Raw genomic sequence first — 19,482 nt, 5'->3', positions numbered from 1 at the left:
TTTGTGGCACGGTGTTTCTCTCGGACGGACGACTCTGGTGTGGAAGAAGGTAGGTGTTTCATCTTTTGTGGCACGGTGTTTCTCTCGGACCGAGGACTCTGGTGTGGAAGAAAGTAGCTGTTTCATCTTTTGTGGCACGGTGTTTGTCAGACCGAGGACTCTGGTGTGGAAGAAGGTAGGTGTTTCGTCTATTGTAGCACGGTGTTTCTCTGAGACCGAGCATGCTCATGTGTAAGAAATTTTGTGTTTAATGTTTTGTGGTAGATCATTTCTTCCAGACCAAGGACACATATTTGTGTTTGATCACTTGCTTGACAATGTGATCATGCCACCTTACCCTGAGTAAAAGAAGTAGAAAAAACATAAAATTGTCATCAGTCTTCATTAACTCAACTAAAATGTCCATCAAAGGAGAGGAGACAAAGGAATATGACATTCATAAATAATAAACATCACAGAAGACACATACCTTCCCTCCCAAACCTCCTAAGACCCACCCACCCCACTATCACACCTATCACATCCTCACAAACTTCAAACCCCAACACAACACTATGCCAAGATCATCAGTGTGCCCCTGTCAGTAGGTATATATCACAATACAATACCGAGATCATCAACTAGTGTCCCCCTCTCAATAGCTATGTCACGGCAGCATGCCAAGATCATCAGTGTCTCCCTGTCAGTAGGTATATCACAACACTATGCCAAGATCATCAGTGTCCCCCTGTCAGTAGGTATATCACAACACCATGCCAAGATCATTAGTGTTCCAATATCAGTAGGTATATCACAACACCATTTCGAGATCATCAGTGTCCCCCTGTCAGTAGGTATATCACAACACCATGCCAAGATCATCAGTGTACCCCTGTCAGTAGGTATATCACAACACCATGCCAAGATCATCAGTGTCCCCCTGTCAGTAGGTATATCACAACACCATGCCAAGATCATCAGTGTCCCAATATCAGTAGGTATATATCACAATACAATACCGAGATCATCAATTAGTGTCGCCCTCTCAATAGGTATATCACGACAGCATGCCAAGATCATCAGTGTCCCCCTCTCACTAGGTATATCACAACACCATTTCGAGATCATCAGTGTACCCCTGTCAGTAGGTATATCACAACACCATTTCGAGATCATCAGTGTCTCCCTGTCAGTATTTATATCACAACACCATTTCGACATCAGCAGTGTACCCCTGTCAGTATTTATATCACAACACCATTTCGACATCAGCAGTGTACCCCTGTCAGTAGGTATAGGGGTTCAACCATTGTCAGGGATTCCTCAGAGATCTGCACTTTGCCAAACTTTAGAAAAACAAAGCTCTCAGGCGCTGAAATCCCAGAATAGCAGTGTGAAGCTGGCAGAGTGAGATGTGAGGACGTCCTGGGGAGTGGTGCAGTGTGTGGATGGGGAGTATGTGCAGCAGAGTGCATCATCCAACCCTCAGACCTTCAGCGGAACACAGTGAGTAGCCTTTCACAGCACATGCATTGGAATTGGGTCAGGACTGGGATACTCATGGTCTGCCTTCACAAATGTGTTGTATATTCTTGGTAGAAGTTTGTACATGGTCTGCCTTCACAAATGTGTCGTATATTCTTGGTAGAAGTTTGTACATGGTCTGCCTTCACAAATGTGTCGTATATTCTTGTTAGAAGTTTGTACATGGTTGTAATGTTGGTACTGCTTGGTTAAGTCATGGTGCATATTATCTGTCTGACCTGGGTTGGTTGATGGCAGATGGGGTATACCAGCCCAGTGATTCTTTGTCTGACCTGGGCTGGTTGACAGCAGATGGGGTATACCAGCCCAGTGATTCTCTGTCTGACCTGGGCCGGTTGACAGCAGATGGGGTATACCAGCCCAGTGATTCTCTGTCTGACCTGGGCTGGTTGACAGCAGATGGGGTATACCAGCCCAGTGATTCTTTGTCTGACCTGGGCTGGATGATGGCAGATGGGACAGACCAACCCAGTGATTCTCTGACAAACCTGGTTGACAGCAGATGGGGTATACCAACCCAGTGATTCTCTGTCTGACCTGGGCTGGTTGATGGCAGATGAGACAGTCTAACCCAGTGATTCTGACAAACCTGGTTGATGGTAGATAGGACAGACCAACTCAGTGATTATCTGTCTGATCTGGGCTGGTTGATGGCAGATAGGTCAGACCAACTCAGTGATTCTCTTTCCAAGGTGGTTGGTTGATGGCAGATATGACAGACCAACCCAGTGATTATCTGTCTGATCTGGGCTGGTTGATGGCAGATAGGTCAGACCAACCCAGTGATTCTTTGTCTGCAGGTACATCCACAGTTCTTACCTACACCCATGTAAAGTGTTGTGACAAGGATTCTGTGTAGTGAGATGATTTTACCCCCTCTTCCCTTACACCTGCTGAGTCAAAACAATCAAATGGGTCACACTCAGTGGGCTGCCCATCGTCAGAATGTTACAGTATAATGTTCTGTATCCAGGCCTGTGTTCTTGTACCCCAGCCAGTGTTCTGTACACCAGCCTGTGTTCTATACCCTGGCCAGTGCTCTGTACCCTAGTCTGGGTTCTGTACCAAGGCCCATGTTTTGTAATTAACCCAGTCTGTGTTCTGTAACCCAGCTGTGTTGTGTACCCTGGCCTGTATTGTGTATTGTGGACTTAGTTCTGTACCCATGCCTCTGTCTTATACCCTGGTCTGTGTTCTGTACCCCAGTCTCTTCTGTACCCTGGTCTGTGTTCTGTATCCCAGCCTGTTCTCTCTACCCCAATCTGTAAATCTGCACTGTCTTTGTTCTACTGCTGGAGGAGGTGTCACACTGAAGGAAGATGGACATGATGTCCATGCACCAACATGGAGCAGTGGCATTAACGATCGTGCACACAGTTACTACTTGCGTGGAGAGGCGAGTGATTCACAAGACTCAGTGAATTCAGCTTCTGAATTATCAATCAATGTGACAATGTGTGGCCAGTGAGGCATGCGGGAGAGTCCATTGTGACTTTGTGGGGGCTCTGACCCTGCTTTGACATGGTTGAGTGGTCATGGTACAGTGTAGGCTGCCAATCCCATTGTCAGATGTCTGCCATTAGTTAGTCCCTTTTGTCTTTCTGCCTCACAGTCCCCACCCAGTTCATAGTATTTCCAGCCCAACCAGCACTAGTGTAATATAAAAGCCCAGAATGACTCAAGTCTAGAATTTTTTTTCTGAATCCCCCATCAGTTATATACATACAGTAACTGAGTTTTTCCTCATTGATCTGCCTCTTTGATCAGTAGAATATGTGCTCCGTATGCAGCTGTTCAGGATGTTGTGTTTTCTGTATATCAGACTTGGTATGTTCCTGATGTTTGGTGTGGTGATTTACGTCATTTTGAGAAACTCTTCTAATCCAGTACTCTGTCCACTTGAAGACTTGAATCTCCACATGTTCTCCACGTGAGATGCTCCAAGTGATGTGTACACCAAGGTGTGGCTGACCCACGAGATGGCAGGCTGGCTGCAACAGCCACAGAAATATGAGCCGAGGCTGTAACATCTATTGATCCTCCACAGCATAAAGAACAGCCTCCCTCAGTAATACCGCCTCTGTCTCTCTTGGAGAGCATGAAGGAGGGAGGCTGAAATGTCAACCTGGCCTGGCCATGTGCTCAGTATGTAAACGTGTTGTCTGACAGTTAGTTTTGTCTGACAGTTAGTTTTGTAGTGATAGACTACCATAAATGTGTCAGTGCTGCTACCTAGCTGCTGCTGGATGCAGGAGCCCCTGTTGATGGTAACTACTGTACAACCTCCTGTTCAGGCCATCTGTAGTTAATTCTGTGTTTGTCATCGCCTGACTGTCCAAGGCAGTTGGACGGGAAAATAAAAATAGGCAAAAAAACTAAAAAAATGAAAAAAAAATAATAAATCCTATCCAGTACTATCCAATATTCAAATATGAATGTATACTCACCAAAAGCACTGGCAAAGACAATATTGACTGCCTCTAAATTTCTTATCAGTCACACAAATCATGAAGTTTGTGTCGCAAAATTCACAAAGCCTCACACTGTAGCCAAGTTCCCCACCAGTGATATTGTTTGGCTGACCACCATGTATGTGAGTGAAAATTGCGAACTAACTGTCGGATGGTAAATGGTAGTGGAAGGTAGTTGTTGGTCGTGACAGGGAGTGAAAATGCAAGCGTTGCTTCAGGCTGAAGATTCCTTTTTCTTTTCTTTTTTCAGTGAAATTTAATTCATTTTTTATTTTTTCTTGTTGTGAGACATTTTTTTTATCAAGGAGCGATTTACAGTTGAGAATGGAAGGTGCCAAGTTTAAAAATAACAATATGTTTTTTATTGTATGGGCAGGTGGGATTTTTACTGGCGGCGGGAGATGAGAAACACAGAATTAATACGGATGCCCTTATCTTCCCTGCTTCATCTAGTGTTGGATGCAGGACACACGTCCTGGTGATCACACCATGTAGTGCTTGACTGATGCAACTCACTGAACAATTAGGAGTTTGAGTCAACAATTTTGATGAAAGCATGATAATGGTTAAATCTTAGACTATCATTTAATATACAGTGGAAAAGTGGAAATTAAACAACTACAGTGAACTTATACAACCATTCATTTTGTGAGGACTTGATGAAAAGCAAAGCAACATGAACATTATCCCAGGGGGCAGAAATCAGGGTAACAGCACTGAACAATTGTTTGCACTTAATGCGATTTTTAAAACATGATGTATTATTTGTCAGATGTGATATTAACTGTGCCAAATATATGTAAATATATAAGTTGGTGCTGAATGAAAGACATCAATATCCCATGTACATTGTTGTGCAGGTTCTTATTGCCAAGGAACAATGTGAGAGCTGTCATTCAGCCACCATCAGTGTTTAATCTTGTAACAAGCATTCCACATCCCATCAATGTTTAATTATGTGAGCCTACGTTCCACCAGATCCAGATTGTCACAACCACGCTGACCCTCCCCACAGAAATAGTTCACCAGCAGTTGCTGCCAACTTGCCTCCCCTGGTGCAGCAATGGACTGCCCCAGACTGTCAACAATGGCTTGCTACTGTGGACCGGCTTATCACAATCTGTGTGTAACAGCATCTGTGCTTTAAACAAAACGGATTAGGCCCAAGTATTTTGGATAAACTGTATGTGGGGGGTTAAACACAAGAATGAGGTGAGTAGTGACTGAGTATATAGCAGCAAGTCATGAAGGGGGTGTAACGTGGGCAGCCCTGTCAGGGTGTGATGATGGTATGTTCACTGAGCATCACAGAATGGCATGTTTGGCTGCGAAATGACTGGTGCCACTGGTGGAGACTGTTGTAGACAGTTGGGGTTGATGATGACAAACAGCAGATGTAGATGTTGATGCTGCTGTTGCTGTTTGAAGAGAGAACCTCTGCCTCCCCACCACCCCCACCCCCCCTTCCTGTGTGACCCTGCATCCCAGATCAATATTCCTCCCTCTGTAAGTATAGCTCTCTCACCACCACCACCAGCAGCAGACTGGCTTTGTCTTTACACTGATAACTGTAGCTGCAACAGGAATTGTGCTGTCTGTATGCATATCTGTATGCCTGTGTGTCTATCAGTGTGTCTGTGTGCCTGTGTGCCTGTCAGCCTCTGACATGGGTTGTGCTGGAATGTCTGCAAGCAAAGAATGCCAGAAGGCTGCTGGGTGTAATTGGATTATATGCTGTGTGTGTGAGGAGTCTTTGTGTTGTGTCAGCGCTGGTGACTGAAGGTTGTCACCAACACTCTTTGCAGTATTTCAGAATAGTGGTGAAAATATTAAATGAACATCATCTTGTCACAAGAATATCACTGGCACTGACTTGAACATGCGTATGACAAATGAAGTTAAAGTTGACAAGGTGCATGATCTTAAACAGTGATATTTCTGACTTTATGGGAAAGGTGTGGATGAAGGTTTAGTAACCTGGCATGTTGGTGCTGCAGACAAGTGAAATATGTCTGTCAAATGTCACAACTTCTGCAGCACATTGGGTCAGCTTATGTTTCACCTAATTGTTTAGAACATCCAGCCATTACCTGGACAGTATTTCTGCTGTAGTTGAGTGTTATCATAGGGACAGCATTTCTGCTGTAGTTGAGTGTTATCATAGGGACAGCATTTCTGCTGTAGCTGAGTGTTATCATAGGGACAGCATTTCTGCTGTAGTTGAGTGTTATCATAGGGACAGCATTTCTGCTGTAGTTGAGTGTTATCACTGAGATATTACTCCTGCTGTAGTTGAGTGTTATCGTTAAGATATTATTTCTGTGGTAGTTGAGTGTTATCATGGGGTCAGTATTCCTGCTGTAGTTGAGTGCTATCATAGGGACTGTATTCCTGCTGTAGTTGAGTGTTATCACTGAGATATTCTTCCTGCTGTAGTTGAGTGTTATGTTTTACTGGTGACTTTCTTAGTGATTGTGTATTTTACTGGTGTGATGTTTTACTGGTGGCATGAATTACTGGTGGTGTGTTTTATGGGTGACTTGCCTACTGACTAGTGGTGACTTGCTTACTGATGGCATGTTTTAGTGGTGGCATGTTTTAGTGGTGGCATGTTTTAGAGGTGGCATGTGTTTGTAGTGACATTTTACTGGTCACTTGCTACAGAGAGCGTGTTTTGGAGAGATTGTATTTATTTGAATCTAACTGAAAGAGAAGTTTGTGGAAGTGAATGTGTTTATTGTAGCTCCAGCAAGAGCTATTTTTTGTTGTCTAACAAGTCAAGTGTTGTTGATGTGGACAAGGGGAGTTTCTTATGAACACAAGCAGACTCAGTATCAGCCTCTGACTGAAGTACATTCAGGTATCACAGCCCACACATTTGCCATGTCGTATCTTCACCAGGAGTTCTCCAACTGTTTTGAAATTTGTGGGTTACTCAGTCAACACAGTAACCATATACCTCAGTCAGGTGTGTCTCTGGGGATAGGGTTAGGGTTAGGGTTAGGGTTAGACTGTCCAGTATCTTACCCTAACCCTAACCCTCAGTCAGGTGTGTCTCTGGGGATAGGGTTAGGGTTAGGGTTAGGGTTAGACTGTCCAGTATCTTACCCTAACCCTAACCCTCAGTCAGGTGTGTCTCTGGGGATAGGGTTAGGGTTAGGGTTAGGGTTAGACTGTCCAGTATCTTACCCTAACCCTAACCCTCAGTCAGGTGTGTCTCTGGGGATAGGGTTAGGGTTAGGGTTAGGGTTAGACTGTCCAGTATCTTACCCCAACCCTAACCCTCAGTCAGGTGTGTCTCTGGGGATAGGGTTAGGGTTAGGGTTAGGGTTAGACTGTCCAGTATCTTACCCTAACCCTAACCCTCAGTCAGGTGTGTCTCTGGGGATAGGGTTAGGGTTAGGGTTAGGGTTAGACTGTCCAGTATCTTACCCTAACCCTAACCCTCAGTCAGGTGTGTCTCTGGGGATAGGGTTAGGGTTAGGGTTAGGGTTAGACTGTCCAGTATCTTACCCTAACCCTAACCCTCAGTCAGGTGTGTCTCTGGGGATAGGGTTAGGGTTAGGGTTAGGGTTAGACTGTCCAGTATCTTACCCTAACCCTAACCCTCAGTCAGGTGTGTCTCTGGGGATAGGGTTAGGGTTAGGGTTAGGGTTAGACTGTCCAGTATCTTACCCTAACCCTAACCCTCAGTCAGGTGTGTCTCTGGGGATAGGGTTAGGGTTAGGGTTAGGGTTAGACTGTCCAGTATCTTACCCTAACCCTAACCCTCAGTCAGGTGTGTCTCTGGGGATAGGGTTAGGGTTAGGGTTAGGGTTAGACTGTCCAGTATCTTACCCTAACCCTAACCCTCAGTCAGGTGTGTCTCTGGGGATACACGCGTAATTTTCATACTCCATGGATACATCCTTTTGTCCGTGAGAGTCTGGACATGGTCAGTCCATCAGCTCTATCTCCAGCAGTCTCAGCAGTAAACTAGACGATGTCACACACTTGAAGGTACAGTACTTGACACTGGTGCAGAGGGCAGTGGGGATGGTGGTGTTGGTGTTGATGATTATGGTGTAGGTGATAATGGTGATTATGACGGTGATGGTAGTGTTGGTGGTGATGGTGATGATTGTGGTGTAGGTGGTGATTGACCAAGTTGGTGTTGGTGATGATTATGGTGTAGGTGATGATGGTGGTGATGACAGTGATGGTTGTGTTGGTGGTGGTGACTATGGTGTAGATAATGATGGTGATGATGACAGTGATGGTTGTGTTGGTGGTGGTGACTATGGTGTAGGTGATGATGGTGATGATGACAGTGATGGTTGTGTTGGTGGTGGTGACTGGTGTAGGTGATGATGGTGATGATGACAGTGATGGTTGTGTTGGTGGTGGTGACTGGTGTAGGTGATGATGGTGATGATGACAGTGATGGTTGTGTTGGTGGTGGTGACTGGTGTAGGTGATGGTGGTGATGATGACAGTGATGGTTGTGTTGGTGGTGGTGACTATGGTGTAGGTGATGGTGGTGATGATGACAGTTATGGTTGTGTTGGTGGTGGTGACTGGTGTAGGTGATGGTGGTGATGATGACAGTGATGGTTGTGTTGGTGGTGGTGACTGGTGTAGGTGATGGTGGTGATGATGACAGTGATGGTTGTGTTGGTGGTGGTGACTGGTGTAGGTGATGGTGGTGATGATGACAGTTATGGTTGTGTTGGTGGTGGTGACTGGTGTAGGTGATGGTGGTGATGATGACAGTGATGGTTGTGTTGGTGGTGGTGACTGGTGTAGGTGATGGTGGTGATGATGACAGTGATGGTTGTGGTGGTGGTGGTGACTGGTGTAGGTGATGGTGGTGATGATGACAGTTATGGTTGTGTTGGTGGTGGTGACTATGGTGTAGGTGATGGTGGTGATGATGACAGTGATGGTTGTGTTGGTGGTGGTGACTATGGTGTAGGTGATGGTGGTGATGATGACAGTGATGGTTGTGTTGGTGGTGGTGACTATGGTGTAGGTGATGATGGTGATGATGACAGTTATGGTTGTGTTGGTGGTGGTGGCTATGGTGTAGGTGATGATGGTGATGATGACAGTGATGGTTGTGTTGGTGGTGGTGACTATGGTGTTGATGATGATGGTGATGATGACAGTGATGGTTGTGTTGGTGGTGGTGACTATGGTGTAGGTGATGGTGGTGATGATGACAGTGATGGTTGTGTTGGTGGTTGTGACTATGGTGTAGATGATGATGGTGATGATGACAGTGATGGTTGTGTTGGTGGTGGTGACTATGGTGTAGGTGATGGTGGTGATGATGACAGTGATGGTTGTGTTGGTGGTGGTGACTATGGTGTAGATAGTGATGGTGATGATGACAGTGATGGTTGTGTTGGTGGTGGTGACTATGGTGTAGGTGATGATGGTGATGATGACGGTGATGGTTGTGTTGGTGGTGGTGACTATGGTGTTGATGGTGATTGTGATAATGACAGTGATGGTTGTGTTGGTGGTGGTGACTATGGTGTAGGTGATGATGGTGATGATGACAGTGATGGTTGTGTTGGTGGTGGTGACTATGGTGTAGATGATGATGGTGATGATGACAGTGATGGTTGTGTTGGTGGTGGTGACTATGGTGTAGGTGATGATGGTGATGATGACAGTGATGGTTGTGTTGGTGGTGGTGACTATGGTGTAGGTGATGATGGTATTTCTGAAGGTAAGAATAGTGGTAGAGATGTTTGTTAATGATAGTGGTGATGTGATGTTGGTTAATTACAACTGGAGAGTTGGATTATTGTGGCCGTTTATTGGTTGTGTTTATATTGATGGTGATATTGTTGTGGCAGTTTATTGGTGGCGTTGATGACAGTGGTGATGTTGATGATGGTGACAATGATGATGATGGTGATGTCATTGTTGACAATGACGGTGGTTATATTAGCAGTGATAATCAATGATGGTGACAATATTGTTGATGATGATTTTGTCCTCAGTCCGTGACTTTCTGCTGGCATGTCCTTAGATCACAAGTTTCTGTTGGGATGTCCTCCAATCACAATTTTCTGTTGGGATGTCCACCAAACACAACTTTCTGTTGGGATTGTTCCTTCGATCACAATTTTCTGTTGGGATGTCCTCCAATCACAACTTTCTGTTGGAATGTCCTCTGATCACATCTTTCTGTGGGGATGTCCTCAAAACTTTCTGTTGGGATGTCCTGAGATTACAACTTTCTGTTTGGATGTCCCCTGATCATGACTCTCTTAGGGATGTCCTCCGATCACAATTTTCTGTTGTGATGTCCTGCGTTGACAACTTTCTTTTAGGATGTCCTCCGATCACAACTATCTCTAGGGATGTCCTCAAATCTCAACTTTCTGTGGAAATGTCCTCAGATACTCAGGCAGTGTCCTTTAACTTATACTTAGCTGGTGTCCTGTAACAGAAATATGTAGCTGGTGTATATAGTGGTGTCTTGTAACAGGTATATATAGTTGATGTATTGTAATAAGTATATATAACTGGTGTGTTGTAACTTATGTGTAACTGTTGTCTTGTAACAGATATGTAGATGATGTCCTGTAACAGATACATAGAGTTGGTGTCTTGTAATAGGTATATTTAGCTGGCATGTTGTAACATATGTGTGGCTGGTGTTTTTTAATAGATACATACATAGAGTTAGTGTCCTGTAACATATATAGAGTTGGTGTCTTGTAACAGATATACATATATATATATATATATACCTAGTTTGTTGTAACATATATATAGCTGGTGTCTTGTAACAGATGCATATAGCTGGTTTGTTGTAACATATATACTAGCTGGTTATTACACGATGCCATTTAGAAGGTGGTCAAATGCAACATATGTCATATTTGGGATAACACTTTCTTAGTAAAGAATCCCGGATGGGACTCAACCCCAAAAAAGTACCAGAATTTGTACTATACTAAGAAAGTGTTATCCCAGATATGACATATGTTGTATATAGCTGGTGTTTTGTAACAGATATATGGAATTGGTGTATTGTGACAGATGTATAGAGTTAGTATCCTGTAACAGATATGTATAGTGCATGTGTTGTAACATATATATAGCTGGTGTCATGTAACAGATATATAGAGCTGGTGTCATGTAACAGATATAGTGTTGGTGTGTTGTGCAAGTGGTTGCTGTAAGAGATATATGAGCTGTAATTGTGAGAGAGACACTGATGTGTGGTAGATTGGGCTCAAGAATTCTCACCAGGAAAAAACAGGAGGAAATAACTTGTCATAGAGGGGAAGCTGAGTTGGAGAGACTATTTCCAACTCCGACTGATAGTGCTTGTGTTTGTCACAGATACACATATCAAGCAACCAGTAAGTACTCATAACTTGCTCTTGTCATGCAATTTAAGTTACTGACTCACATAACTGAAACAGATACTTATGTTGACACAGTAGAGCAACACAGATGTGTGTAGGACATGGTTGAAACTTATGTTGGTACAGTAGAACATGGTTGAAACTGAGGTGCTTGCATTGGTAAGTAGAACATGGGTGAAACTGAAGTTACTTGTGTTGGTGCAGTAGAACATGGTTGGAACTTGAAATACTTGTGTTGGTACAGTAGAACATGTTTGAAACTGGAGGTACTTGTGTTGGTACAGTAGAACATGGTTGAAAGTGGAGGTACTTGTGTTGGTGCAGCAGAACATGGTTGAAAGTGGAGGTACTTGTGTTGGTACAGTAGAACACGGTTGAAAGTGGAGGTACTTGTGTTGGTACAGTAGAACACGGTTGAAACTGGAGGTACTTGTGTTGGTACAGTAGAACACAGTTGAAACTGGGTATAATGGTGTTGGTACACGGTTGAAACAGGAGGTACTTGTGTTGATGCAGCAGAACATGTTTGAAAGTGGAGATACTTGTGTTGATACAGTAGAACATGTTTGAAACTTGAAATACTTGTGTTGGTACAGTAGAACATGGTTGAAACTGGAGGTACTTGTGTTGGTACAGTAGAACATGGTTGAAAGTGGAGGTACTTGTGTTGGTACAGTAGAACATGGTTGAAAGTGGAGGTACTTGTGTTCGTACAGTAGAGCATGTTTGAAACTTGAAATACTTGTGTTGGTACAGTAGAACATGGTTGAAAGTAGAGGTACTTGTGTTGGTGCAGTAGAACATGGTTGAAACTGGAAGTACTTGTGTTGTTACAGTAGAACACGGTTGAAACTGGAGGTACTTTTGTTGGTACAAAAGAACACGGTTGAAAGTGGAGGTACTTGTGTTTGAACTGTAGAACATGGTTGAAAGTGGAGGTACTTGTGTTGATTCAGCAGAACATGTTTGAAACAGGAGGTATTTGTATTGGTACTATAGAACATCGTTGAAAGTGGAGGTACTTGTGTTGGTGCAGTAGAACTTGGTTGAAACTGGGTATACTTGTGTTGGTACAGTAGAACATGGTTGAAAGTGGAGGTACTTGTGTTGGTCCAGTAGAACATGGTTGAAACTGGGTATACTTGTGTTGGTACAGTAGAACACGGTTGAAACAGGATGTATTTGTATTGGTACTATAGAACATGGTTGAAACTGGAGGTGCTTGTGTTGGTGCAGTAGAACATGGTTGAAAGTGGAGGTACTTGTGTTGGTGCAGCAGAACATGTTTGAAATTGGAGGTACTTGTGTTCGTACAGTAGAACATGGTTGAAAGTGGAGGTACTTGTGTTGGTACAGTAGAACATGGTTGAAAGTGGAGGTACTTGTGTTGGTACAGTAGAACATGGTTGAAACTGGGTATACTTGTGTTGGTACAGTAGAACATGGTTGAAACTGGACATACTTGTGTTGGTACAATAGAACATGGTTGAAAGTGGAGGTACTTGTGTTCGTACAGTAGAACACGGTTGAAACTGGAGGTACTTGTGTTGGTACAGTAGAACACGGTTGAAAGTGGAGGTACTTGTGTTGGTGCAGCAGAACACAGTTGAAACTGGGTATAATGGTGTTGGTACACGGTTGAAACAGGAGGTACTTGTGTTGATGCAGCAGAACATGTTTGAAAGTGGAGATACTTGTGTTGATACAGTAGAACATGTTTGAAACTTGAAATACTTGTGTTGGTACAGTAGAACATGGTTGAAACTGGAGGTACTTGTGTTGGTACAGTAGAACATGGTTGAAAGTGGAGGTACTTGTGTTGGTACAGTAGAACATGGTTGAAAGTGGAGGTACTTGTGTTCGTACAGTAGAGCATGTTTGAAACTTGAAATACTTGTGTTGGTACAGTAGAACATGGTTGAAACTGGAGCTACTTGTGTTGGTGCAGTAGAACATTGTTGAAACAGGAGGTATTTGTGTTGGTGCAGTAGAACATGGTTGAAACTGGACATACTTGTGTTAGTGCAGTGGAACTGGTTGAAACTGGAGGTACTTGTGTTGGTACAGTAGAACATGGTTGAAACTGGAGGTACTTGTGTTGGTACAGTAGAGCATGGTTGAAATTGGAGGTACTTGTGTTGGTGCAGTAGAGCATGGTTGAAACTGGACATGCTTGTGTTGGTACAGTAGAACGCGGTTGAAAGTGGAGGTACTTGTGTTGGTGCAGCAGAACATGTTTGAAATTGGAGGTACTTGTGTTCGTACAGTAGAACACGGTTGAAACTGGAGGTACTTGTGTTGGTACAGCAGAACATGTTTGAAGTTGGAGGTACTTGTGTTGGTACAGTAAAACATGGTTGAAACTGGGTATACTTGTGTTGGTACAGTAGAACATGGTTGAAACTGGACATACTTGTGTTGGTGCAATAGAACATGGTTGAAACTGGAGGTACTTGTGTTGGTGCAGTAGAACTTGGTTGAAACTGGAAGTACTTGTGTTGGTGCAGTAGAACATGGTTGAAACTGGAAGTACTTGTGTTGGTGCAGTAGAACATGGTTGAAACTGGACATACTTGTGTTGGTGCAGTAGAACTTGGTTGAAACTGGAGGTACTTATGGTTGTAACATTGACACAGGTGTTTCTTAAAGGAGGACATCTCCTTCTGTGTCCTGTATGATTATAAGTTCATTGTGATGTCATAGTAACCCTGTAATCACTATTCACTTCCCCACCAAATGTAACCAGAATGTTGGACACACCCCCATGATGATCACTAGAGTCATCAGTAGCTCACAGACTCTGAGACATGTTTGGATGTTTTGATGAGCTTGTGACGGCTTCAGACAGCAGGTCACTGTCAACTGTGACACCTTGGTCTGGGCATGTGGTGTGGAGAGGTACACACCTTGGTCTGGGCATGTGGTGTGGAGCGGTACACACCTTGGTCTGGGCATGTGGTGTGGAGTGGTACACACCTTGGTCTGGACATGTGGTGTGGAGTGGTACACACCCAGACACATGCAGAGTGGTACTTGGTCTGAGCATGTGGTGTGGAGCGGTACACAGGTTCTACTGAAGTGAGGCCACAGCCCAGTCTGATCTCAACAAATCTCATTTTGTCTTGCATTTAAGACAGTAGGGTTCATTAGTAAATCAAGATTACATGTTGGTATGTGACGGACACTGCACCAATGATGGGTGTGTGGTGTATGTATGTGATGGGTGCACCATTGTGTGTTATCACTTTCAGTCTATAATACTGTGTGTTATCACTTTCAGTCTATAATACTGTGTGTTATCACTTTCAGTCTGTAATACTGTGTGTTATCACTTTCAGTCTATAATACTGTGTGTTATCACTTTCAGTCTATAATACTGTGTGTTATCACTTTCAGTCTATAATACTGTGTGTTATCACTCCAACTTCTGCTGCTGCATGTTATCCCCTCCAGTGTGTAATACCATGTTATATTCTTCATTGTATATAATGCTGTGTGTTATCTCTACCAATGTATAATTTTGTGTTATCTCCCCTAGAACATGGTTCAGGGTTTTGTCTCTGTGATGTATTGCCAAATGACTGTTGGGATATTTGCAGGTGACGAGGAGTGTTACCGTGATGGCGCCTCAACGTCAGGAAGGACTCTAACTGCTTGCCCCCAACTGGAGGACATGGACTCGGAGCGGCAGTTCCCCCCCTCCCCAAGGGACATGTACCATGGTCTCTATGAAACCATCCCAGCGAATGGACACAAGGTAACACCCAAGTAGTAAACTGAAAGGATGCGCAATTTTTTTGCAAGGACCAGTATAATTTTTTTTCTTTTTGACTAACACGCACATATTTCTTTGATTTAAGAGGTGCTGAGGTGTTATATTTTGTGTATTTTTATATCTTTTATTTTTTAGATTTAGTAAGAATGTGTTACACTAGTCAGAGTCTGTCATATTCTGTTATTTGCAGTTTTAGTCAATTTTAGTAAATCGAAATATATCAAAATATGTGTTATATTTCCTTTTCAGATGTAACTATTTGGACCAGATGAATTATAAATGTAAACTTATATACATATATATCTTTTCATTCAGTAATTTATATCACTACAGTGATAAGGAGTTTTTGAAGCGGTAAGAATGCATTACACTAGACACGTCAGCCCTTTTCTCGTGCCACAATGTAATCTATTTATCAGAAATATTTTTTGTGGGTTAAAGTTTATCGTTAAGTTTAAGGGTTAGGGTTTAGGGATAGGTTTAGGAATGGGGAAGGGGCCCAATTTTATATAGTAGGTAGATGTCTGGTGTAATGCACTAGTACCATTTGTTTTCCTTTTGCATTTTTAATACTTCAAATTGGGAGACCAAAAATGTCAAAAGTTAAATACACAATGAAATGTTTTAATGTAGAAATTTTGACGTCAACAACCATTTTCATTTTGAACCATATTGGCTCATTCCACACAACATGGTATCTTGTAGATTATGGAATAAGACGAGTACCAAATGGTATGGGGGCCATGTGGCAACCATCAGTAGATTAAAATCACCAGACACCAAGTCTACCCTTAACCTTCATAATTGTCCGTACACTTTACGTTCATGTCCGTGACGTCACAGGAAAGACTAGCTAAATTTGCACATTGTGCAATAGTGTGGGTGTAGCTCAGTCAGTTAGCTGTCCAGCTAACAATTCAAAATTTCACGGGTTCATGTCCGATGAGCTCTCAAAAGCTGGTTGCCTGTCTCAGTGACATGTGACCTACGGCAGAGAATGTCCTCACGAGAAATTGTGGTGCTGTGCCTTGAGATGGCTGCACTTGTTTCACTATAATGGCCTTGAGATGGCTGCACTTGTTTTGCTATGATGGCCTTGAGATGGTTGCACTTGTTTCGCTATGATGGCCTTGAGATGGCTGCACTTGTTTCGCTATGATGGCCTTGCGATGGTTGCACTTGTTTCACTATGATGGCCTTGAGATGGCTGCAGTTGTTTCGCTATGATGGCCTTGCGATGGTTGCACTTGTTTCACTATGATGGCTGCAGTTGTTTCGCTATGATGGCCTTGAGATGGTTGCACTTGTTTCACTATGATGGCCTTGCGATGGTTGCACTTGTTTCGCTTTGATGGCCTTGAGATGGTTGCACTTGTTTCACTATGATGGCCTTGCGATGGTTGCACTTGTTTCACTATGATGGCCTTGAGATGGTTGCACTTGTTTCGCTATGATGGCCTTGACATGGCTGCAGTTGTTTCGCTATGATGGCCTTGAGATGGTTGCACTTGTTTCACTATGATGGCCTTGCGATGGTTGCACTTGTTTCACTATGATGGCCTTGAGATGGCTGCACTTGTTTCGCTATGATGGCCTTGAGATGGCTGCAGTTGTTTCGCTATGATGGCCTTGCGATGGTTGCAGTTGTTTCGCTATGATGGCCTTGAGATGGCTGCAGTTGTTTCGCTATGATGGCCTTGAGATGGCTGCACTTGTTTCGCTATGATGGCCTTGAGATGGCTGCAGTTGTTTCGCTATGATGGCCTTGCAATGGTTGCACTTGTTTCACTATGATGGCCTTGAGATGGCTGCAGTTGTTTCGCTATGATGGCCTTGCGATGGTTGCACTTGTTTCACTATGATGGCCTTGAGATGGCTGCAGTTGTTTCGCTATGATGGCCTTGAGATGGTTGCACTTGTTTCACTATGATGGCCTTGAGATGGTTGCCACTGATTTACTATGACAGTTCTGAAATGGTTACATTGACGAGTGTGCACATTCCAGCCAGACTTCCTAGATATTCATGTTTCTAAATCCATGTTGTCTTTGTTTTGACTTATAGCAAATAAAATGTCAAAGCAATCAATTACTTATGAAAGTCTACATGTGACTGACACTTTATTTAGTGCCCCTCAAACCACTTTAGCCATTTTCTGTTATACTTGATTGTTGGTAATGGTGTGTAAGTGCTACAGTTGTATATGATTAGGGATGAGTTTACAGTGAGACATTGCCTGTTCTTGTATGAGATTTACAGTGAGACAGTGCCTGTGTGTGGATGAGATTTACAGTGAGACAGAGCCTGTTCTTGTATGAGATTTACAGTGAGACAGTGCCTGTGTGTGGATGAGATTTAAAGTGAGACAGAGCCTGTTCTTGTATGAGATTTACAGTGAGAGAGAACCTGTGTGGGGATGAGATTCACAGTGTGACAGTGCCTGTGTGTGGATGAAATTTACAGTGAGACATTGCCTGTGTGTGGATGAAATTTACTGTGAGACAGTGCCTGTGTGTGGATGAGATTTACAGTGAGACGTTGCCTGTGTGGGGATGAGATTTACAATGAGACAGTGCCTGTGTGTGGATGAGATTTACAGTGAGACAGTGCCTGTGTGTGGATGAGATTTACAATGAGACAGTGCCTGTGTGTGGATGAGATTTACAGTGAGACAGTGCCTGTGTGTGGATGAGATTTACAGTGAGACATTGCCTGTGTGTGGATGAGATTTACAGTGAGACATTGCCTGTGTGTGGATGAGATTTACAGTGAGACAGTGTCTGTGTGTGGATGAGATTCACAGTGAGACATTTCCTGTGTGTGGATGAGATTTACAGTGAGACAGAGCCTGTGTGTGGATGAAATTTACAGTAGGACTAGTTCCTCTGCTTGTATGAGATTTACAGCGGAACATAGCCTGTTTGAACACATTCTAGCAGCTGCAATGTTTGTTCCAGCATGTAGTAGTGAAACTTTGTTTTTCAAAATATATTGATTTTCACTTGCTCCTTTGGGCTCAGCCCCTATTACTGTGAGGGCCTTTGTGGGGAGGGAGTATGCAGGGATGATGTTTGTTTCCAACAATATGAACCAAAATGAATTTTGATGCTGGAAATATTTTTGCAAGGATCACTGTAATCACAATTGCAAAGGTTATGCATGAGTACTTTGGTGTACCATTAGATACTGTCTAGCTACGGAACAATTGAACCTGTCACCTCCTTGGTTTTGCATGATCTCAGATATTTTCACTGATACCATAAACTGATATCATCATGTCCCCAACCTTTTTCACATTGTATACAACAAACTGATGTCACCATGTGGCCAACCTATTTCAAATCGTGTACTATAAACTGATGTCACCATGTCCCCAACCTTTTTCACATTGTATACAACAAACTGAGGTCACCATGTCGCCAAGCTATTTCAAATCGTGTACCATAAACTGATGTCACCATGTCGCCAACCTTTTTCACATTGTATACAACAAACCGATGTCACCATGTCCCCAACCTATTTCAAATCGTGTACTATAAACTGATGTCACCATGTCCCCAACCTTTTCACATTGTATACAACAAACTGATGTCACCATGTCGCCAACCTATTTCAAATCGTGTACCATAAACTGATGTCACCATGTTCCCAACCTTTTTCACATTGTATACAACAAACTGATGTCACCATGTCGCCAAGCTATTTCAAATCGTGTACCATAAACTGATGTCACCATGTCCCCAACCTTTTTCACATTGTATACAACAAACTGATGTCACCATGTCGCCAACCTAGTTCAAATTGTGTACCATAAACTGATGTCACCATGTCACCGTGTTGCCAACCTATTTCACATCATGTACAATAAACTAATGTCACCATGTCGCCAACCTATTTCACATCGTGTACAATAAACCAATGTCACCATGTCCCCAACCTATTTCACATCGTGTACAATAAACCGATGTCAACATGTCCCCAACATATTTCACATCGTGTACAATAAATCCATGTCACCATGTCGCCAACGTAGGTTCACAACATGCACGCTAAAGTAGTGTACACATGGCTGATACTGTTGTGTGCAGATGGCTGTTACTGTTGTGTACAGATAGCTGATATGGTTGTGTACAGACAGCTGATACTGCTGTGTACAGATAACTGTTACTGTTGGGTACGGACAGCTGATACTGTTGTGTACAGATGGCTGATACTGTTGTGTACAGACAGCTGATACTGTTGTGTGCAGACAGCTGATACTGTTGTGTGCAGATGGTGATATGTTTTGTGGTGTTGGGCTGTGTGAGATGTTCTGTGTAATGTGTCATGTGATGATGTGC

At 43.2% G+C, this 19,482-nt stretch overlaps 1 protein-coding gene across 1 annotated transcript in view; it reads left to right on the top strand.

Annotated features, from left to right (window-relative positions):
- LOC137269884 (unconventional myosin-XVI-like) overlaps positions 1–19,482 on the top strand; it is a 268,971-nt gene that overhangs the window by 166,447 nt on the left and 83,042 nt on the right. The window contains exon 29 of the mRNA XM_067803717.1: positions 14,968–15,125. Coding sequence (XP_067659818.1) covers positions 14,968–15,125 — 158 coding nt within the window. The remainder of the gene's footprint in view (positions 1–14,967; positions 15,126–19,482) is intronic.

The sequence above is a fragment of the Haliotis asinina genome, unplaced genomic scaffold (assembly GCF_037392515.1).
Source record: "Haliotis asinina isolate JCU_RB_2024 unplaced genomic scaffold, JCU_Hal_asi_v2 scaffold_18, whole genome shotgun sequence".
In the NCBI taxonomy this organism is placed as follows: Eukaryota; Metazoa; Mollusca; class Gastropoda; order Lepetellida; family Haliotidae; genus Haliotis; species Haliotis asinina.
This window is presented reverse-complemented; position numbering and strand designations above follow the sequence as displayed.